Source organism: Punica granatum, chromosome 1, assembly GCF_007655135.1.
Source record: "Punica granatum isolate Tunisia-2019 chromosome 1, ASM765513v2, whole genome shotgun sequence".
Lineage (NCBI taxonomy): Eukaryota > Viridiplantae > Streptophyta > Magnoliopsida > Myrtales > Lythraceae > Punica > Punica granatum.
Window position 1 is genome coordinate 44,304,062 of NC_045127.1, and position 22,528 is coordinate 44,326,589.

Consider the following 22,528-nt stretch of genomic DNA (forward strand, 5'->3'; position numbering starts at 1 on the left):
ATAGCATAAAAAGACACAACATTTACATTTTTTTTAAATATAGCACGACATTTAGATAATAACACAGAAAGGCACGACTTTTACAGTTTTTTCTAAATGTAGCACAACCTTTAAAAAATATCACAGAAAGGCATGGCCTTCAGGTTTAGTTGCGCATCTTGCACGACGTCAATTGTTCCATCGGATTGTATAATGGCTAATGTGAAGCTAACGATACTACGTGATACAATATGATTGGACGAGTAGACTTCACCGATTTTTATTTAATTTAAAAACAATTATAAAAATTCAAAAAATTAAAAGAAATGAAAGGGGATTCAACTTAATAAAAGGAAAAGGGGAGGAGGCTGACGGTGGTGACCATGCCAGTGGCTACCATCTCTCAATTGGGGTTTTCGGCCACAGTAGGACCCCAATTATGTGGATGGTAGCCATAATCGAGGCACCCACCGCCGGAATCGAAAGAGTCCTGAAATAGAGATCTTTTTCATTTCGGCGGTGGGCCCCCCTGATTGCGCCCCCCACAATCTATAGTCCACTTCTTTCTTTTTTTTTAGAAATAAAATCTTCTTTCTTAGTTTTTTTAATTTTTAGAATTATTTTTTAGTTAAATAAAAATAGAGAGACCCACTCGTCCAATCATGTTATGCCACAAAGCGTCGTTAGCTATTATCGTTACATTTGACGAATAATTGACGCCGTGCTAGAATCACAGCTAAACCTAATGTTCATGCCTTTATGTGCTATTTTTTAAAGATCGTGTTATATTTAGGAAAAAGGGCAAAGATCATGCCTTTTTATGCTATTTTCAAAAGGTCATTTTATATTTAAGAAAAAATGTAAAAGACGTGCTATATCTATGAAAAAATGAAAATGTCGTGTTTTTCTGGATAATTAACCCTTAATAATATGCATGGTTGTTGTGCAGGCATGATTTTCTTTTTTCCTGGTACAAAGGAGGCCCATGAACTTAGAGGGAGTCATAATGGCAAGAATCAAATTTAAAACTTTTTGGTCTCATATTTAAAGTGATACCACCGTACCAAAACCTATATTTCGACATGAAATTGTTCTAATGTTCCTTATAGTTTGCTTGATAATTATTGGACAATCTTTCTGGTTGTTTCAGCTCTAAATCGGAACCAAGCAATTTGAGTTGCAATATTTCTTCTGAGAAATGCATTGCTCATCAGAAATGTATTTTGCATCGTTAATTATAAAATATTAGGAAAATAGTAAATTTAGACTCAAAATTGATTATTAACCGACCACCGAGGTTCATGGGGAGACCTTAATTTTTGGGAAGCGAAAGGGGTCAAAATGCAAAAACAACAACGTGTCAACAATGAAGGAACAAGATTGTTTGGTTTGTGGACAACATGAAGAACATCATCATCAGTCATCACCACCATTTCTATTTTCAATTGAATCCAAAAATAAAAAAAGGAACAATGCCAAGCCTTAATTTTCTCCCACGAAAATCTCTACTCCTTGCCCTTCTTCTACCTTTATCTTCCCCACCTCAATCCTCCATAGACAGACCCAAAAAAAACAAAAAAAAAAAAGAAGACAAATCTTGTCTTTTCGATTGTCAAAATCAGAGATCTCTCTCGTTCTTGTTACTGAGTTAGGTCTCTGATTTTTCACGTTTCTCCAGTCAGTGGTTATTTCTTAGTTCTTGGAGATATTAATTTTGTGATCTCTAAGGCTTCATTTGTTGGAAGACAACATGGTACGATTGCCCATGTCATTTCCCTTTTTTGTTTTGCTGGGGTTAATGTTACAATATTGTCTAGGATGAGACCAATTAATATTGAGCACAGGCACTTGGTGCAATTTGGTCGCTGGAACTTATTGACGAATATGAGTCGCTTATTTGACTATGCAGGCCAATTCAGCATCTGGAATGGCCGTGCACGACGACTGCAAGCTCAAGTTCTTGGAGCTAAAAGCAAAGAGAAACTTCAGGTTTATCGTGTTCAAGATCGATGAGAAGATCCAGCAGGTGGCCATAGAGAAGCTCGGGGATCCCAATGAGACCTACGACGACTTCACAGCCAGTCTACCTGCCGACGAATGCCGGTATGCGGTGTATGACTTTGACTTCACCACGGAAGAGAACTGTCAGAAGAGCAAGATCTTCTTCGTCGCCTGGTATGTATACTTATGGAATATCCGCTTATATATATAATGATGATATATATTTGATACCACTTGATTTTAAAATTTTAAGATATTAGAATCATGACGAACATAACATTGACGGTATTTTAGTACTAAATTCGCATTAATAACATCATTTTGTGATCCTATATGTTATGCGGGCAAATATTGAGTAAGTATTATTTACTCACTTGGATGTGTAGTAATAGTCCTTGAATATTTTCTCCTGTTATGTTGGGTTAGTTGAAAAAAATTATATAACCAGGGATTAAGTGAGAAGCCCACATCATGGGTCCTATTATGATGTGATCTTATCCCGTACCAGAATAAAACGTTGTGTCTATGTAGGTCACCAGACACGGCAAGGGTGAGGAGCAAGATGCTCTACGCGAGCTCCAAGGACCGGTTCAAGAGAGAGTTGGACGGTATCCAGATCGAGCTACAGGCGACGGATCCGAGCGAGATGAGCATGGACATCATTAAAGCTCGAGCAATCTGAGACTACATATGAATTTGGATTGAGTTAATGTTGTTTTATCACTTTTCAATTTCTAGAATTTGTTTTTGTTGTGTCCCCCCTCCCTCCTTTTTGTGTTTTTGGGCGGTTTGTTTGCTTCCCTTGTAAGTTGTAACTTTCGATTGGATTTTGATCGATCGAATGTGACATAATCATCATTCTCGACTTCTCTTGCAATCACAAGAGAATTTTCGACACATGCCCTTCTATTGAATTCTTAGCAATTCTCGGTCGACCTTTCACAGCATGTGATATATACAATAGAGGTATATCAGATACGTCTTTTTAACAAGCAAAGACAAGAGGAAATATGTTTTCTTTAATCACGTAGTGTCACGCCGGTTAAAAACGATCACCATGTTAGTAGACAAAAAAACTGGGGACATACATGATAGATCTCGTATCAAAAGGAAAGTTTGTGATTTTTTTTTCGGTGAATGAGGAAAGCTTATGATTTAATGTTTTCGAAAAAAGAAAAAAACAGTTTGTCTCTCTAATGATTGAAAAAAAAAGTTTGTCTTGATTGAAAAAAAAAATCTACATCCACCGAAAAGAAAAAGGTTTGTCACACATCTAAGGAAAAGGCGAAACTACACAAGTATGTTGGTTCAAGTAATCCGGTGTTTATTTTCCTTAGATAAGTTATCGGATTCGAGTCTTATGAATGAGAAAAATTCACTAGTGAGTTGACTCTGCTCGAATTAAATTACTCGGACCCTATTAGGCTTCCATATATTATGTTGCACACCCAAAAAAAAAATGAAATGAAAGAGAAAAACTTCATCATTTCGGTTGAAATTTACCCAAATTCTTTTTTGCTTAGAATATAATTTGAAATTTACCGAAATTCAAACAAATAGCTTAAAGTATGTGTAGAGCTGTTAGTTAAAGGTGAACTCCCGAAGGTAATTGACGTAGAAATGGATGATGGAACATTGAAGGAGATTGCTGTTGAATATCCATGGAGGGGGGTGGTTTCAAAGGAGAAGCAGAAAGTTACCACACAGAAGTGGGTGAGAAAGGAGATGAGGGCAAAATGATGATGAGGTGAGGGCTGAGGATGAGAAGGGTGAGGGGGCGGCCTCGGTGCAGGTTAATCCTACCCTGGAAATTGCAAGTCGTGAAAAAGTAATGTCTCCAAAGCCTAGGGCAGAAGCAATTCAAGCGAGTAGTAAGGGGAAAGCTGTGGAGAAGGCAGGAAATTCCACTAAGGCTATAAAGACAGAACACATTTGCTATCCTTGATGAAGTTAATGAGAATATGCAGCAGAAAAAGCTTCTTCCTCCCTCACCAAGGAAAGATAGAGCTGCTGTTCGAGGTTTTAATGAGATAATGCAAAACATAACCAAGCCACAAAGAAGGAAGACGAAGTATGGGCAGAGGCTTTGAGCTGGGGTATCACCTGATGCTGGAGTTCCAAATGCTCAAGATTCTAACATAGAACATGAGGGGTTTTTACAGAACCCCTCAAGCACCAGCAGCTGAAACGCCTGGTTGCTAATAAAAAGGATTAATATGGTTTGCATTCTAGAGACTAGAGTGCGGGAAGCTAATGCATCCAGAATCAAGGACAATGAAACTGTAACTTTATTCACAATTATAGCCATTCTCATTTGGGTAGGGTGTGGATTTTTGCATGATGAATCTGTGAAAGATGTTGTCGTGGGAAGGTTAAACCAGGGGGATCCACTGTGCTGTCCATATGTTGGGTTCTCCTACAAAGTTCTGGTTCTCAGCCATTTACACTGCTAACGCTGTGCTGGAGAGGAAGGATCTCTGGAGCTCAATTAAGAACACGAAGAATTTGGTTGGGAAGGCTCCCTGGATGCTTGCAGGAGATTTCAATGTTATTAAAGAAACCAGAGAACCAAGTAGTGAAATCATATACTAGTGACCTCCCTAGCATGGCTGAGTTTAAGGAATTGCTTGATGAAGCTGGGCTTCAAGACCATAGCTGGACATGAAATTTATTTCACCTGGACAAACAAGAGGGCTGAAGGTTTCATAGCTCGTAAGCTTGATAGGGTGCTTGTGAATGACTACTGGTTTGAAGGTTTGCCAAATTCCACTGTGGAATTCCTTTCCCCTGTTGTTTCTGATCACTCGCCAAGCTGCATCACAGTGGGTCAGAACACTCCCTCTTTTAGGAGCCACTTTAAAATTTTCATTTAGCGGACCACTCATGGAAAATATGAAGATCTGGTACGTAAGGTTTGGTCCACTAACATTAAAGGCACTCCAATGTAAGTCTTGTGCAAGAAACAGAAGTTATTGAAATGTGTGCCGAAGATATTCAATAGAGAGAATTATAGGGATATTTTAGGTAGAACAAAGGAGATCGAGCATCAGCTGAAAGAGGTGCAAGATGGTATCCTTAGTGGTAATTCAAGTGCTTCTCTCTTAGCTCTGGAAAAGGAGTTGCACACATGCGCTATATTGAGCTCGGGACTGCAGAGGAGGCATTCTATAAGCAGAAAGCTCGAGTAAGATGGCTCTCCTTAGGGGATCAAAATACAAGTTATTTTCACAAGATTGTCCAGGTGAAGAGAGCAAGGAGCACTATTTAGGCACTTATTACAGAGGATGATTTAAAGTCTTCATAATCCCAAAGACATTGCCTAGGAAGCTGTCAATTTTTACAATAGATTGCTAGGTACTTTAGAATCTTGTTTTTATGGCAGTAGTGTCTCTGAGCTGCAGAAACTTCTACACTATAGGCTGACTCCTGATCATGCGTCTTACTCCTAGAGTCACTGAAAAAGAAATTAAAGAGGTTTTGTGGAGCATGGATAGTGACAGGGAACCTGGCCCAGACGGGTACAGCGTGCACTTTTATAAAGCTTTTTTGGAACCAAGTTAGGAAGGATTCTATGGCTGCCATTTTGAATTTTTTCTCCACTGGGAAGCTGCTTGGGGAAGTCAGCAGCACTTGTATCACTTTAATGCCTAAAATTCCCAATCCTTCAAGAATGAGAGTTTCGGCCAATCTGCTGCTGCAATGTAATTTACAAGTGCATCATGAAGATTTTGGCCAATCATCTGAAGTGTTTCTTATCTGAATTCATATCCCACGTTTTTAGATAGGAGAAGAATTGAAGACAACAATCTTCTTGCTCATGAACTTGTTAAAGGCTACAAAAAGGAAGGTGTTTCTCCTAGATGTGCAGTGTAGGCTGACATAATGAAGGCCTTTGACTCGGTTGGTTGGAGTTTCTTGCTGAATATTTTTCATGCCTTATTGGTGTACCTGAACAATACACAAGCTGAATATTTGAGTGTATTACTGGCCCTAGATATTCTATTGTTATTAATGGGGGTATGGAATGTTATTTTAGAGGAATGAAGGGGCTAAGGCAAGGAGACCCTCTTTCCCCTTATCTCTTTGTTATGGCCATTGAGGTTTTCGAGAGGCTGCAGCTTTAGATGGTAGAATTTCCTATCATCCTTTCTGCGAAAAACTGAATATCACCCACTTAGGGTTTGCTGATGATTTGCTTATATTCTTGAAAGGGGATGCCGGTTCTCTTATAGCAGTTATGGATATTTTTGAGGTGTTATATGGGATGTCTAGCCTTAGACTTAACCCAAAGAAGACTGAAATTTATTCTGCAGGTTTGGATGGTTCTACAGTGCAGGAGCTTTTGTTGATCAGTGGTTTAAAGAGGGGTTCCGTCCCTGTGAAGTACTTGGGTGTCCCTTTGGTTACTGATAAACTCAGTGATAAGGAATGTAGGCCTCTTATTGAGAAGATTACAAATAGAATAGATGGTTGGGCCACAGTAAAGCTTTCCTATGCTGGGAGGCTTTAACTTGTCATATCTGTCATACATTCCTCAGTCAATTTTTGGTGCAATGCTTTTGTGTTGCCCAAAAAAGTTCTTAAAGCTGTAGAACAAAAATGCAGAAGTTTCCTTGATGCTAGGGGTGCTAAAGTGGCATGGGAGGTGGTTTGTCTTCCCAAGTGTGAGGGAGGGCTTGGAGTTAAAAAGCTTTGAGGACTGGATTGCTACATGTATCATGAGGTTCATTTGGCTGTTGTTTCAGCAAGCTGATTCTTTGTGGATAGCTTGGATTAGGGCTTACTTTATTATAGTCGGGAGTTTTGGAGTCTCAATGTTTCTTTCTCTAGCACTTAAACTCCTGAAATTAAGGAATGTAGCTTATCCTTTCCTAAAGCATACGGTGAAGGACGGGATGAGCACTTGCTTTTGGTTTGACCACTGGAATCCTCTTAGTCCTTTGTTGCAGCTTACTGAGGGTGCTAGGTTTGGGATTCCTCTGTTTGCTACTGTTACTGCTGCCCTCTCTGATATAAGATGGTTTGAGAGGACAAGCGTGGACCTGAGGAAGAGAAGGTTGGAGGAGGCAATAGGGACTACTAGGCTTGGTCCAGGGCATGAAGTGGTAAGATGGAGGAAGGGGGATTTTACTGTCTCTAGCACTTGGGAAGCCTTGAGAACAAAGAATCCTGCTGTTGGATGATACAGACTTGAGAACACAGAAGCATTTCTAATCTTTGATTTTCAAGTTGTTAAGCCCAAAGAAGGGCCCATTTAGTCCAATACATAATTAAAATGAGAAAAAAAAAAAGAAACGAATATAAATATATCTTAGTAAATCTAGCCAAGATCTCATTGCTAGTTCCTTCTATTCTGATTTTGCCAATACTCGTTCTCCCACATCTCCACCTGTCGAGTAGAATTGGCCTTGAGATCAAGGAAAGCTTGGAGCTCGGCGGGCTCGTAAGGAAGGGGAAGAGTGCAAGGGGCCGACTCACTCGGGGACTCGACCATGGACTCGATCATGAACTCCTTATGCCTCCCGGTCGCATTGCACAACATTACCTCGGGGCACAGCTCCACTGCGCCTGCCGGTACAGTGGGCTTGAACCTCAGCAGCTTCGCATACTCGTTCAAAATGTGGAACATGAAGTCGTAGACATACTCCATCTTCACGTCCTCATGGATGTACTGGCTCCCGGCTTCTGCAATGCCCTTTGCCTGTCCATGAATCGATATATAATTTAACGACACAAAGTTCGACCTTTTCAAATGGATTTATGCTAATCTAGAGGGAGGGGGGGAGAGAGAGAGAGAGACTTTATCCGTATAGTTGTTGCCCCATTCAACAGCAAACTTTAAGGAGGTGCATTTGCTGTTGTCCCTAATAGGCCAGAAATGCTTCAATGGCACCATCCCCCTTGCGAAGAAGTCATAGAAATTAGGCCTTACGCGCAACGTCATCGAGTCACATGCAAAAATGTACTTCTCGCTCACCGACCATGCCCACCCCTCCACGTAAATCTTGTACCTATTACGATCGATAAAACAAGAAAAACACAATAGTTAGTTATTTTCCGAACCTGGCCCGTTGGCCTTCAGTATGCATATATATGCATGACTTACCGATGAGTGCACTGATTGGCTAGGTTGGACTGCTTAAACCCGGCTTTCGCTTGTTCATTCCAATTCTGTTTTGAACCGTCGTAGTATGAGATAAAAAGAAGAGGTGAAAAGAAAACTCATTAAATTTGGCTCGATCATATGCATAAGATAAGAACAACCTGGATGTAGAGGCGGGCGTTCCAATCGTACTTGTCAGAGACATTACATTTGAGAAGGTCTTGTCGGGAGGGACATACATATGGGTTCCCTCTCCAGTAAGCGTAGGGCACCCTCTCCTCCCACACCGTCCTCTCATTGCCTTCCTTAATGTCCTTCAACGATTGCTTCCATGGCTTAATGTTTACGTCCGGCCTACACGACATATATACATGCCAAGAAGACAGAAAAATATGCCTTAATTTTTTTATGTATATATTACATGTTACATTTTATATATAAAGGTGGCTCCTACGATGAAAAAGATCGTATATATTACCATCCCCAAAAGGTCCAATCAGGGAATACAATATCCAACGTCCAATCGTCCCGGCAGTACCGGAACAGTGGGGGTGGTGGCGGCTTCCGCGGTCCCTGGAAGTCCTTACGTCTTATAACGGGCCGGTCATCGCAGTCGAACATGAGCTCCAAGTCTGGCAGCCTGCCAGGGTACCACCTCAGGAGCTGGAGGATACCCCACAGGGTGAACTGATCTCTGGCCGGCAGAGAGGGCTTGTACTTCTCCATGTAGGCCCGACCGTTTACGATGACTAGCTTGAAGTGTGCGGTCTTGCGGGCACCCCTGATCATGTCCTGGGTGATCCCCATCTCCCTCCATGGCCGTAGATCTTCGTGGATCCACTGGAAGTATGATGGGCATGATGATGATGACTGGCGGACCTGATGATCGGTGGGGTAGTTGTTTCTTGGGCATGTGTACTTTAGGCTCCCTGAAGAATTGGTGCATTTGAGTCGACCCTTTGGTGTGCCGAACAGTGCCATTCGCGCTGCACTGGAAAATGTAGGCTGCAACATAGTGGCCCCAAAAAAATCAATAGATTTAGCTTCAACTATGTATCAAAGTCCTGAAAAGCCTGCGACAGGCATGAACAGCAGAGGAACTAGATCAAGGGGAACGAGAATATCGATAATTTCATAAAAAAAAAAAACTGAAAAAAATAACATATAAGTATTCCTATAGTATCAAGTAATGTTTATCCGGGCAACTATCGTGCCAATCCGAGATCTCGGTCCATACCTGCTTTAGGTGTATAGTTACACAGACATCTGTATATATAGGTAGCGGTTTTTCATGGGAAAACCAGGAAAAAAATAACAATATGTACTTACGCCATTGATCCAAGCGACATTGACGATCGCGCCGACTAGAGCAAAGATGGAGAAGAAGAGCACGGCAGTAATGGCGGCACCTCTCTTCTTAAGCTGCTGCCACCGAACCACCAATGCTAGGTGGCGACGTAGCTTGACAATATCGTCATGGCAGAACATGGTGAGATATTACAAGGCGTTATTCCTAGCATTCACTTTCTTTTATCGATAACACTAACACACAAAAGGGAAGAAAAATCCCACAACCCAGTGCACGCTTAGGCCTTTATCAATCACCGACTTGGGTGAACAAGGTACTTCAATCCATACTAATCTGAACCTATTGCAGAAGTCATTTTCCGTCTGGGACGGCTCTCTCACACTCTCGGCCGGGACAGTCTCCTCCGTGCTTAAGGCATCCCTAGGGTTATTCCTCCTCCTCTTCCACTCCTTAATCATATATTCGAGCTGATAATGGATAGATCTCTAGTTTATGTTATGTATATGTTCAAATGGATATATCGAATTAGAGAGTTGTTTTCACGCAAGACGAGCATTTCATGCTTAGTGCAGGAAATGTGAAGCAAGCTGAGGCCTCGTGTTCCTCCTTGCTGCGCCTTCCTCATCTCGTGAACACATGACGTGATGCTATTTCACGTCCACGATAGCCCACTGACAAAGGTTCGGGCCCATATTAAGGCAGCCCACCACCAATCCATCCTATCGGGCATGGGCCAGGGCCCCATTGGGCTTAATTCTGACCCGCTTAACCAGGACCGTGTATATAACAAAATTTGATAAAGTAAAGGCCCAGACTTTTTTTTTTAATATTGTATATATATCATAGTTCTTTTTTTCGGTTATAAGGGGAAAGGAAATATCACCATGCTCCCTTTCTCATATATATATATATATATATATATATCATAGTTTAGGAAAAATATAGCATGACCTTGTATCACGTGACACACAGACATCCATCTACGGGACCCACTCGAGCTCCACGCGTAATGGACAGCTGTGATCCCAGTGTCAGGTGACACCAGGTCATGCTAGACCGATTGCATAGTTTATTATAACATATGGCACATTTTTCTATTTTTATTTTTATGGTTTATATAAGATAAAACATATTTTTTATTCTCTCTTGATTATAGAAAAATGAAATTTATTAAAAAAAAAGGGTAAATTGCACTGGTGGTCCAAAAAGTTTTATAAATATTTATAGTACAAAAATTTTTTTTTGCTACTTGATGATACAAAATATTTCAAAGTTGTTTCAGTATAGTACAATCCGTCATCTCGCTATTAATGCCGTCAAGTCGTCATTTACAAGACTGTAAATTTTGCACTATCATATAACTTACGTAAAACATTTTATACTATTAAGTTATAACTTCAAAACATTTTGCACCATCATGTAACATTCCACAAAAACCGGTTTTGCATAATCAGCGTTGACTTGACGACGTCAATGGCGAGATGACGATTTGTACTATACTTAAACAACTTTGAAACATTTTGTACCATCAAGTAGCCAAAAAAAACTTTTTGTGCCATATTGAAACATTTGTAAAACTTTTTGAACCACCAGTGCAATTTACCCTAAAAAATTAAAACCATGTATTTTCATATTGTGTATAGTAAATTTTAATTTTTCCGTCAAATTTTCCATTTTTCAATCTTTATCCTTTACTGTTCTTTAAAAGATTTTAGAAAATAATTCCTCAACGTGCCCAATGCTAATGGTGGTTGGCCTTGAGCCTTCCAATGCCAAAAATTTCTTCCTTCTTTCTTCGCGAAAAGGGAGAAGAAAAGGGAAAATCCAATTGGAGGAGATCTTATATCGATCCCTCGCTTGCGTTTGGTTATCAAGTTGGATCGTAATTTAACTTAACTTGATTTTGTGCAATTATGGCAAATGTTAACACTTGATATATGGATATGTGAGAATATATATATGTATATACATAGATGTGAAAGTAGATGGGGAATTTATTATTAAAAATTGATTATAAAAATGATTATGAAAAAAATATGAGGTTAATTGCACCGGTGGTCCAAAAGGTTTCATGAATATTTCAGGTTGGTCCAAAAAGATTTTTGGTAACTTGTTGGTACATTAAGTTTTAAAACCGTTTCGATGTAGTGCATTCTGTCAATTCATGATTGACGTCGTTAGCAAACATGTTGATGTAAAAAGAATATTATAATAAAAAATATTTTTTAATTTTGATTAAAACTCTAAACTTTTTAAAATTTTAAAACGATCTAAATTTTTTGAACTTTTTCAAGTTTACCCCAACCATCTCTCTCCTCCACTATTCATCGTCTTCCTCCTCCCCCTCCATAGTTTATCGTCCCCAGACCCACCCTCTCCTTCAACCCGGCGAGTTCTCATCCAACTACCCCTACTTGGCGGACCGACTTGGTTCTTCTCGTGCTTGCAGAACCCCCTCGCGAAGTAATGGCACAGCCAATGAACCCACCCACACCCCCCCCCCCCCCCCCCCCCCGCAAAAGGGCCCGTCTTCAGACCCAAAGCAGGCGTCGCTCTCCGAGAAGCTCCTCTTGTGAAGGTGAGACTTAGAAGAGGAGTTGTTCCCCGTGTCGTTGACGAAAGGGAAGAAATCGGTCATCTACTGCTCATCCACGAAGTCCCTGGAACCGCCGGCGTAGCCACTGCTGTTTCCCGGGTAGAATGAGGAGCTGTTACCGAAGCAGAAGAGAGAGTGAAGGTGTAGTACATTTTGAAATTTTTTAAAACTTTGGATTGTTTTGCAATTTTAAAATGTTTGAAGTAGAAACGGTGTCAAACACAGATGACAGAATGTACTATATCGAAACGGTTTTGAAACTTAATGTACCAACAAGTTATCAAAAAAACTTTTTGGAGCAACCTGAAACATTCATGAAACCTTTTGAATTACCGGTGCAATTAACATAAAAATATGACTAAAAAATTATTACTTAATGATATAATAAGACAAAATAGTAATGATTATATTGTTGAGTTTAGAGAGTGATAAAGTTGAGTTGGGTAGCCTGCTCTCAACGGCTAGCCCGGGCGATCCGATTGCTCCCATCTTCGTTTACGTTTTCTTTTTTAAAATCTTTAATTTTGTGTGTTTTTGAAATTTTTTTTCATTTTCTTGAAATAAAAATTTATATTTTTTAATGGAATATATAATGGAAGTTAAAATTAACCAAGAAATGATTTCAGGTCCCTTTGGGACATCTGGGGGCGAGTGGGGTGGCGTTCCCCACTCGCACTACCCACTTTTTTTAATTCCATTTTTTTTTCAAAGTATAAAAAAATTAACCAAGAAATTATTTGGGACATCCGGTGGTAAGTGGGGTGACTTTCCCCACCGCACAACACTACCCAATTTCTTTTTTTTTTTTAATTAAAATTTATTTTAATTATTAAAATTCAATTTTAGCCAATCATCAATTTAATTAATCCCTTTCTACTTATGATGTTAGAAAGATAATAATTATATTTTCGTGAAAACACGTGGTTACATCGCCCTATTTGTTGAGATGATGACCCTTGCATGGCATTTGGTTCGCGAGATGGAAATAATGGTGGATTAGAATTGATAAGGAATTTGAAATAGAAGGGATTTGGGATGAGGATTTTGATTGAAATCTTTTGTTTGATTGTATCTCGGAATAGATTGGGAATTGAATAAGAAGAATTTTAAACGGACGAAAATGTCTCTGCATATTAAATATTAAAAAATTAAAATTAAATCATTTTTTCTTGAAATAAAATCTCATAATGACGGTGAGATTTAGGCACGACAATGCCAAATTTGGCTTCACCGTGCCAAGAGCGACCGGAGAGGTTGGTCGTCGACTCAAGGCCGCTAGTCGAACAGAGACGACAGCAGCGGCAGACGGTCGGAGTTAAGGTTGTAGCGATGACTAAGTTGAGGGCAGTTTTAATTTTTCATTATTATGGGTTATTCCCTTCAAGTTCGATTTGCAAATCTGACTTGGGAGGAAGGATTGGTAAATCATGATAAAAGGGGATTAGAGGGAAAATCGGAATTGCAAATCGGACCCTTAACTTGGGCGTTGGATTTGGGGCGGAATGGGAATTCCACATTCCCCCAACTAAATACGCTGCTGGACTTGGGCTTAGCCATTACCACTTAATGAATTTCGAATTAATACGTTGCATGTAAAGTTTGTCCACTTAAAATTAGCATAAATCTTTATTTATTTAATAATTTCTTTATTCGGTGGTGAGTGGGGTGATTCTTCTCACGCAACCCACTTTTTTATTTTAACATTTTTTTAGTTGTTAAAAAGCCAATTTCAATTAATCACCAATTTAAATGGTCTCCTTTTACTTGTGATGTTAGAAATATTCTAATTTTATTTCGACGAAACGCAAGGTTACCCACCTTATTGGCTTAGACTATGGCGTGCCCATGATCACTTAATGAATTTCGAATTCCTACGCTGTAAGCAAATTTCGTCCACTTAAAATTAGTATAACCATTTATTTATTAGTTTTAAATTTAATATTTTTAATAATTTCTTTATTTATGAATAAAAAATCTATTTCAATTGCTCATCAATTCAAATAACTTCCTTTTTATTTTTGACACTACAAATGTCCTAACATTTTCAGTGAAATGCAAGGGTACGCTCCACTATTGACTACAACTACTTCTTGCTTGAGTTTTGACTTGGCCATGACCACGGAATACTTATAATGAATAATGAACTTCGACACCACAACTATAGTTGGTCCAATAAAAATTATCGCCTATTATTGTGACCATGACTTTCTATTTAGAAATATTTGATGTAATTATTGGACCCACAGTGAAGTGTGAGTATAAATTAGCTAGTTGACAACAAAAAGAATAATTTCTCACAATACATTCCCATAATTGTTTTTCGATTTTTTTTTGTTATAAGGAATATTCATAAGTTTAATATAATTAAATAAAAATTCTAATAGTTAATAAAATGAACACGGATAATTCTATTAAGTATTAAATTTGGAAAATTTTCCCTACCGGGCGAGAACGCGCCACTGTGATTTACCTGCTTTTGGTCTTTTTGCCTATCTTCTAAAATTAGTAAAGTAAATATTTTTTGGGAAAAATTAACTATTATTTTTATGGAAAGACACGTGGACTTGAAATTTTGAGTTGGAGCATTGGTATGATTAAGAGAATCTCATGAGCATGAGAATTGAGAACGCACTTTTATTTGAGAGCCAGCTTTGCACATCAATGTCTTTTCTTAAGCATGAAGAACGCACTTTAGTTAAGCAATTATTTATTTTTTATTTCTTTTGCTTATGGAAAATGATACATCAACAGAGAATGTGGTTCATGTTCAGGAAAAAAAACACACACACACACAACATGTGGCTCCTTTGTTTTTGTTTTTGTTTTTGTTTTTCCCCGATAAGTACGTGGTCCCTTTGTTACTATTAGTCAAAAAAGACAAGTGAACCTTGACTTTTTCACTATTTGGGGTTTGTGTTATGGCCTTCATGTCATTGTTATTGTCTCACCACAACAAAGCCACGCCTTGAATAATATCATCCATAATATACAAAAATATCTCCCTCATATTATGTTGAGAATTATATTTTGTAGATTTAAATCTTTATTTTTTGTGAGAGAATATTTTGAGGATCTTGTATTTAGAGATTTTTTTATAGAGATCAAATATCGATTTTTTGTTGAGAGTGAATTGGGATACCATATCTATGTATCAAGAGCCTTGATGTAAATGTGTGGAGAGAGCGTTTAGATAGTGGGAGTAGTCCTGAAATAGGATATCTCTACTAGTGGTTAGGGATCCTCGGTTTTGTTCGATCGTTGTGCCTGTGAGGGACGTACTTATCCTGTACTCCACTCCATATTGTTGTTTGGCGGTTGTGCCTGTGAGGGACGCACTCGTATTGTATTCGACTTCATATTTGTTGTTCAATAAGAAGTCATTGTCGAGCCTCCTTTGTTTGTGAATATTTCCCTTGAATTTTTCCATCAGGTTTGAGGGTTTATCACGTATATCTTGTGTGCAAATTCTTCTCTCTTCCGCATTATCTTTGTTGATCGTTGAATCGGTTCTCAACATATTACATATACTACGTGTACAAACTCTGAAACTAGATTGACCTATCGGTTTAATTCGTATACGTGATGAATAAAATAAGAGATTCATATTAATATCGATATAATCCGTAATAGTCTATGATTTCAAGCGTTCGTAATTTTGTGATTAAATATTATATTTGGAGATTAGTCCAGACGACGACATGAGAGATAATTTAAGAGAACATTTATATAAAATTAATGTTAGACCATGCATGTAATGTCGTGCCTAATTATATTAGCTGTGAGAAAGATGCACGGTTAGGCCAGCAAGGGCAATAATGAAAAGTTAATAAAGAGGGAAAAAAAATGCTAGAGTGTAGTGTGTTTACTTCTGTTCGATAATTAAGAAATTTTAATTCTCATTATACGTGATTATCTGTGTCTTTTTTATTAATTATTAAAATTTTTATTTTATTATACTGAATCATTTTGAGCCTCTCATCCCCATAAAAATATGCCAATCCCAGCGCACACACAAAACAAGCAGCAACTCGAATCGTATTCTATAATGGCAACAACTCATGATATCTGGGTTGTACGCGCTACCCCCACACCTTCACATGATGGCCAGCCCATATCCATGCATTTGTATCGACATGTCCACGTAAAGAACACATATTTTACTTATACCACACAGGGATGGTTTTAGGGGTGGCGCTAGGGTAGTCGCCCCTTAAATTCGGGAAAAATTATGAAATTTCTATTGAAAATTATCGAGTTTATGAAATTTTTAATGAAATTATCCTCTTTCGTCCCCCGTAACTTTATAATAAAAAATTTCTTTGGACTTCATCCTCCTTAAACAAAATTTCTAGATCTGTCTCTGCGTCTACAATACTTATTTATTTATTTGTTTGTAATTGAACATAATAATAATAATATGTACAGAGATGGCAATGCTTATACTAATGAGCCAGATTAGAGTTCTTAGGAGTTCTCGCTTAATTTGCACCTTTTCATCATCATCTCACAAAGGGCGTCCTTGTTTTCCTTCTTGATTTGGTTGGAACTTACTTATCTCCATCTTTGTGTAATTTAATTCTTTTGAACTTTGACCCCATTTTCTAAAGAACAATAACATCTATTATTATTGTTGTTGTTATTATTATTATTGTTGTCATTATGAATTGCTTATTTAAATTTTCACAATGTCACTATTTGGCACTACTGTAAAAATAGTCTTACATTTAATTTCCAAGTTTTTTTTTCTTTTGATAAGTATATAATTTCCAAGCTATTGTTAGTAAAAAATGCTCAAAATTAAGAAAAAGAGTCAATCAAAAGACGGATGTAGCACAGTGACGCACGTTGTCACTTGATAACTAATAGGTTTGTGGTTCAATATTCGTTGAAAACCGCTCATATCCCTTTATTACATATTAATATTTCTATTTCATTATAATAGGTTCATGAGTCTCCTCATGTAACCAAAAAAATTAAATTAAATAGAAAATAATGGGATAAATTAGTCAATCCATATCTCTCTAACTATTTGTCTAAATAATGGAAAAACAAGTAAATTACCAATCCTCTTTTTTACGTGCTTTGCTTTGATTGGGGGAGGGGAGTCAAGTAAACCGTGTCGGCAATGGTCATGGCATTACCAATGGATACGGCGTCGTCTAGGAAGACCGTGAAATGCACACGGTATCGTTATCCGTTGTGGGCCACCGGCCCATTTAGGATCCTTCACTGACGAAAAGGACGCCTTCGATGATAAGAGTTGATGGCGGGGCCCCTTCTTTTCCTATAGCGAGTTGGGTATAATAGATATTTATTGGGAGAATGACACTATTGATCCTATTTGTTTGGCGTTTTTTGACTTTGAGTCCTAAAAGTTTTAAAATGGCTAACCAAGTCCTATAAGTTTTTAAAAAGTGTCAGTATTGGTCCTAAATTTAATTGACTTTGACCGTCGATGACGTGGCACGTTTCTATTGGTCCGATTTGAAATTCTTGCTCCGGTAAAACCATAACAACCCGACTTGACTTTCATCCTTTCAACCCGAGTATCAAACCGACTGGGCAACCCGAGCCTCTCTCTTTCTTTCTTTCTTCTGCTGCTTCCTCTTCTGCTGCTGCTTTCTTCTTCTTCTTCCTCCTCTTTCTTTCTTTCTTCTGCTGCTTCTCAGATATGCTCCTTAGATCTTCGCCCATCGTGGTGTTATAAAATTTTTAATTAAAATTAAATAAATAGAATAAAAATAAATGAAATTAAGATAAATCTCTCTCTCCCCTCTACTTCAGTCCTCTGCCCCGCTCTCTGTCCTATGATTTAAATAAAATAGAGTAGTTGAAATTGAAAAAGGATAATCGAAAAAAGAATGGGGAAAGAGAGGGCAATCACTCAATCAACTTTGGTTACTAAAAAGTAATTTTTAACAATTTAAAATATTTCTTCAAAACCTCAGGAAACGCAAGGAGGACAACAGAGCATGAGGGAGGGAGATCATTACAGTTGGGAAAGAAAGAAAGAGGAGGAAGAAGAAGAAGAAGAAGAAGAAGAAGAAGAAAGAGAGAGAGAGACACTGAGGCAAATGTGTGTATCAATTTTAGAAGAAGCTTAACAATTTACTTATATTTTTCTTTCAATCAGCTTCTTTCTCACTCTGAACTCAGAAAGATTCTTTTCTGGATTTTCTGAACATGATAATGGGACCTTTCAAGCAAAGAATTCAATTTTGATTTGTTGGAGAAGATGAAAAGGATGTCAGATTTCAGATTTCATGGAGCATGAAAGTGACGTTTCACGAACAATATGCAGTAAATATTTGAATTCGTGATGGTCCATTAAAGCAAGCAATCTTTAGGAATAACAGAGAGTTTCGTGTGCTGTAAAAAAACAGAAACAATGGTCCATTAAAGAAAGAAGAAAGAAAGAAACAGGAAGAAGAAGAAGAAGAAAGCAGCAGCAGAAGAGGAAGCTGCAGAAGAGGAAGAAGAAGAAGAAAGAAAGAGAGAGGCACGGGTTGCCCAGTTGGTTTGATACTCGGGTTGAAAGGATGGAAGTCAAGTCGGGTCGTTAAAATGGTTTTACCGGAGCAAGGATTTCAAATCGGACCAATAGAAACGTGCCACGTCATCAACGGTCAAAGTCAATTAAATTTAGGTGACACTTTTTAAGAACTTATAGGACTTGGTTAGCCCTTTTAAAACTTTTAGGACTCAAAGTCAAAAAATGACAAACAAATAGGACCAATAGTGTCATTCTTCCTATATTTATTTATAAAGTTATCCCTTTAAAACTACTTTACTAAGCTCACCCCTTTTTTTTTCTCCTTTTTAGAAGGAAAGATAAGATTTTTTTTTAACTCCAAAATCTACATATATATATATGCATTGGCTTATTAAATATATGGATATATAAATTGAAATGTATTGATTTAGGTAGTTCAGCGTTTTCTCTCTTCATTGAGTAAGGTTTCGAATTCTAATTTTATAAATGGAGAAAATTCATAACTGAGAGAATTTTATCTTAAATTAATCGAAGTCCATTAAAATTTTATAATATTAGATTGTCAAAAGAAAAAGCAATTTCTGGAAAAGGAAAAAGTTATTATACTGATAAAATTTTCTAGTGCTGTTTGAGCGCTTTCACAAGCACTTTTTTACTAAATTTTTAAGTAGAAATGTTTTAATTGAGAAATTCGAGAAAATACAATCTCACAAGATAAATTTGATACTTTAATTACGTGTTCTTCTCTACCGTTTTCGCATACAAAAGAAGCCAGCATTTCTGTCTTCTAAGATGAGTGAATCCTTGGTTAATGCCGATAAATTAATCAAAATCTTACTATTAGTAAAATCCGCAATTAATCTGCTCTTGATTTTCTTTCTTGGGTTATATATACATATAATTGGGAAGAAGGTAGAATGTTCTTCCCCCCACCGCCCTCTCTACCCTTTTTCTCCGGCCAAGGGTAGAATGTTCCTGAAATGCCTTTTTTTTTTTATAAAGAAAATTTCACTAATTACGCATTTTTCGGTAGGTTAACTAATTAGACCCTTAAATTAATATGGCTTGGCTAAAGTGGGCCCTCATTGGTCAGAACTCGGATTGACTGACTTCCGCCCTCCCAAGCCTCGGCTCAGTCGATTCACCCGTTTTACCTGTCGGCACGGCCGAGCAATTCTACCCCACACTCCCTCTCTCAACATCCCTACACGCAAACCCTACGATCATGAAACCCGCCACGCATCAACGGTCCAAAATGGTCGCTTCATTGTATACATGCACCGCACTAATTAATCACTCCTCGTTGTATAGATTACAAGTTATTATTAATATATTTATATATACGTATGGGCCCACTGACAGCAGAAACTGTCTGTTGGGGTTGGGGTTGGGGAGATTATTGAGGGAAACCAACTGTTGATAGATAAGAAGAGTGAAGAAGGGAGCAAAAGCAGAAGCCAGGGAGGGAAAGAAGGAATGGCAGGTGAGGAGGTGAAGAACGTGGAAGCGGCAGAGCCAGAGAAGGTGGAAGCGGCAGAGCCAGAGAAGGCGGCTGTGGAAGTAGAACCCAAGAAGGAAGTTCAAGTTCCTGAGGAGAAGAAGGAGAAGGAGGAGGAGAAAGCCGTAGCTGTAGCAGCTGCAGCTCCAGTTCCTGATGAGAAGGCTATGGTAGTTTCTGAAAGTAAACATCCATTCATTCCTTCCCCTCTTCCTATCCCCTCTTCTATGTGTGTGTGTGTGCGTGCGTGCGCGTGTTTTTTTTTTGGAATTGTGGGTGGTTTGCGTTTTGATCAATCTTCATCAGTATAGTGGCTCTCACGGCAATCCACCTCTTTTTCTTCTTGTTCGTGGAGGCATCGATTCTCTCCCTCTCTTTTTCTTCTTCTGCTTCAAGCTTCATAGCTCTAAAAGCAACAAAGTGAGACAGAGCATAGTGTTATCTGCTTCTTCTTCTTTTTTCCCTTTTTTTTTTGTGTTGTGTTTGTCCTTTTGGTTGAATGTGGAAGTATCAACTTTGTTGCATGAAGAGAGCTTTGTTCTGGGGGTGCTGTCTGTCTCTGCCTGCCTCTGATTATGATATATTTGTAGATGAAAGAATGGAGGGGGGCTGCCCTCATAATATTAAACGTCTGTATTCTACAACAAATTCCCAAAATGGGTCCTCCCCATTTGCTCTTGATATCCTTTTCTGGGCTTCAAAAAGCACTTTTTTATGCATGAAAAGTGAAGTTCTTGAATTTGTTCTTGGCATCAGGCTCCCTTATAAAGGGCATGCGGTTTGTGTTTCTATCTGCACCGTCTGTATTTCGTTTAGGGAGCACAGTTATTGTGCTATTAGTACCCAGTGGAGAATGAGTTACAGTCTCCTAGGCAAAGGTACTATTGTCAGCTGAGAAATCCGATTTACTGGCCGAGTATTTCGCATCATGCCGCCGCTTGAAGAAATGTCATTGGCATGCCTGTTCTGTTACCTTATGCCCGTATTTGATAGTATTTTGCTTCTTGTTTTCTGTTTTGTGCAGAAACTTCAGGTGCCCTAGTGAAGAAGACATCAACTGATAGAGGTACGTTCTTTCAGGTTTGGGTGACAGAATTCAAACAAATTACTGAAGCTACTTTAGTGATTATGACATTGGGTAATTTTCAATCCTAATGTTCCTGCGCCGTTTCTTTCAGATCTCGCTCTTGCAGAAGTTGAACGGGAGAAGAAGGCATCGTTCATCAAGGCATGGGAAGACAGCGAGAAAGCAAAAGCTGAGAACAAGTAAGGGCCATCTCGACTGAAGTGATCCCTCATTATTTTCTAGTGACACAAATAAACGTTTGTGCTTTCCTTTGTAAATGAAATGCAACAGAAATGCTATTTCTCTTGGCCACCATTCTGGCAGTATTGTTCATTACTTCTACGAGTGATTAGACCAAAACCATCACCAGCAAAAATATCATCAGAGACACATAATTCCCCGCAAAATTCTGTTATCAAAGTCAAAGTCAGGTTGATTTTGCATTTAGTCTGTGCTTCATTGATGACTGTCGGTGTCAATCAACCCATGAAAATCAAAATCATGTATTGCACTTCCATGCCGTGTATTTTTTTTTTTAACCTGTATTCACCTGCTTAGTTTGCAACAGAGGATAGGAATCCAATGTTAAATAGGTACAGTGGGTTTTAAGCCTGTTTTCAAGATGATATGCCCTTTTCGAAGATATTGATAGGAATACGGGAAATTTACTTGTCCCATTCTTGATAGGGCCCAGAAGAAGCTTGCTGTTATTTCTTCCTGGGAGAACAGCAAGAAGGCTGCCGAGGAGGCTGAATTAAGAAAAATTGAGGTAAACAATCAACCTATTTTTAGCTTACCTGCGTGAAGTTTTTTTGCCCTTTGGTGCCTTATCTTATTTAGGACACAGTATGCTCTAGGACTTCATTGTGAAAATTATGTTCGGCGTCGTGCGGTATGATGTTGCAGGAGAAACTGGAGAAGAAGAAGGCAGAGTATGGGGAGACGATGAAGAACAAGGTGGCTATACTCCACAAGCAAGCAGAGGAAAAGAGGGCAATGATCGAGGCTCGGCGTGGAGAAGAAGTCCTCAAAGCGGAAGAAATGGCCGCAAAATACCGTGCCATAGGATACATGCCGAAGAAATGCCTCGGGTGCTTCTGAATGTCCTTTTACATGTTTCCACGTGTACATTTTTCCATGATACCTCAAAGCATTCCGTGTGTACATCTTGCGAAGAAACTGTCATATGAAATGGGTTCAGTTTTAGTTCTGCCTTTGTATGTTTGCATGGCAAGAAACAATTGTGACAAATAACAAGTTCTTCAGATGTCGTTATGAGTTATTTGTTCGCCGTAGAAATTCCATTCTCTATTAGATGTCTAAATTTTCAGATGTCTAATTTTTCCAGCTGAACGAGGACACCTCTCAGGCGACATTTTGGTAACAACTAACGAGTATAAAACCTGCGGAAACAGAGCCACCGAGGACATAGCAACATCTCAAACAACAAATCGTTTCCATCTGTCCCAAAGTCGAATAATTC

At 38.5% G+C, this 22,528-nt stretch overlaps 3 protein-coding genes across 5 annotated transcripts; 2 read left to right on the top strand and 1 right to left on the bottom strand.

Moving 5' to 3' along the window:
- The first annotated feature begins 1,519 nt into the window (after window positions 1–1,519).
- On the top strand, window positions 1,520–2,877 carry LOC116196045 (actin-depolymerizing factor). Of its 2 annotated transcripts, XM_031525572.1 has the most exons (3): window positions 1,520–1,732; window positions 1,889–2,154; window positions 2,512–2,877. In XM_031525572.1, the coding sequence occupies exons 1-3, from the start codon at window positions 1,730–1,732 to the stop codon at window positions 2,660–2,662; spliced, it is 420 nt and encodes a 139-aa protein (XP_031381432.1). In that variant the 5' UTR covers window positions 1,520–1,729; the 3' UTR covers window positions 2,663–2,877. The 2 variants fall into 2 exon arrangements, with proteins under 2 accessions (XP_031381432.1, XP_031381424.1); XM_031525564.1 differs by lacking the exon at window positions 1,520–1,732 and having other exon boundaries at window positions 1,883–2,154.
- Window positions 2,878–7,178: 4,301 nt separating this feature from the next.
- On the bottom strand, window positions 7,179–9,938 carry LOC116196032 (protein O-glucosyltransferase 1-like). 2 transcript variants are annotated; one of them, XM_031525544.1, is made up of 6 exons: window positions 9,413–9,938; window positions 8,562–9,088; window positions 8,245–8,479; window positions 8,087–8,151; window positions 7,781–7,991; window positions 7,179–7,681 (listed from the first exon to the last, which is right to left on the bottom strand). In XM_031525544.1, exons 1-6 carry the CDS (start codon window positions 9,569–9,571, stop codon window positions 7,319–7,321), a joined length of 1,560 nt encoding a protein of 519 aa, XP_031381404.1. In that variant the 5' UTR covers window positions 9,572–9,938; the 3' UTR covers window positions 7,179–7,318. The 2 variants fall into 2 exon arrangements, with proteins under 2 accessions (XP_031381404.1, XP_031381413.1); XM_031525553.1 differs by having other exon boundaries at window positions 8,245–8,437; window positions 9,413–9,934.
- A 9,834-nt stretch (window positions 9,939–19,772) lies between these two features.
- On the top strand, window positions 19,773–22,327 carry LOC116188029 (remorin-like). Its single transcript, XM_031517137.1, has 5 exons — window positions 19,773–20,162; window positions 21,004–21,045; window positions 21,158–21,245; window positions 21,733–21,814; window positions 21,952–22,327. The coding sequence occupies exons 1-5, from the start codon at window positions 19,958–19,960 to the stop codon at window positions 22,144–22,146; spliced, it is 612 nt and encodes a 203-aa protein (XP_031372997.1). The 5' UTR covers window positions 19,773–19,957; the 3' UTR covers window positions 22,147–22,327.
- The last annotated feature ends 201 nt before the right edge of the window (window positions 22,328–22,528 follow it).

Coding starts and splice junctions, on each gene's coding strand:
- LOC116196045 (XM_031525564.1), top strand. CDS start 1,883: ATGCAGGCCAATTCAGCATCTGGAATGGCCGTGCACGACGACTGCAAG. Junction 2,155..2,511: donor AAGATCTTCTTCGTCGCCTG/GTATGTATACTT, acceptor GTGTCTATGTAG/GTCACCAGACACGGCAAGGG.
- LOC116196032 (XM_031525544.1), bottom strand. CDS start 9,571: ATGTTCTGCCATGACGATATTGTCAAGCTACGTCGCCACCTAGCATTG. Junction 8,152..8,244: donor ACGCCCGCCTCTACATCCAG/GTTGTTCTTATC, acceptor GGTTCAAAACAG/AATTGGAATGAACAAGCGAA. Junction 7,682..7,780: donor GCAACAACTATACGGATAAA/GTCTCTCTCTCT, acceptor ATTCATGGACAG/GCAAAGGGCATTGCAGAAGC.
- LOC116188029 (XM_031517137.1), top strand. CDS start 19,958: ATGGCAGGTGAGGAGGTGAAGAACGTGGAAGCGGCAGAGCCAGAGAAG. Junction 21,046..21,157: donor GAAGACATCAACTGATAGAG/GTACGTTCTTTC, acceptor CGTTTCTTTCAG/ATCTCGCTCTTGCAGAAGTT. Junction 21,815..21,951: donor CTGAATTAAGAAAAATTGAG/GTAAACAATCAA, acceptor ATGATGTTGCAG/GAGAAACTGGAGAAGAAGAA.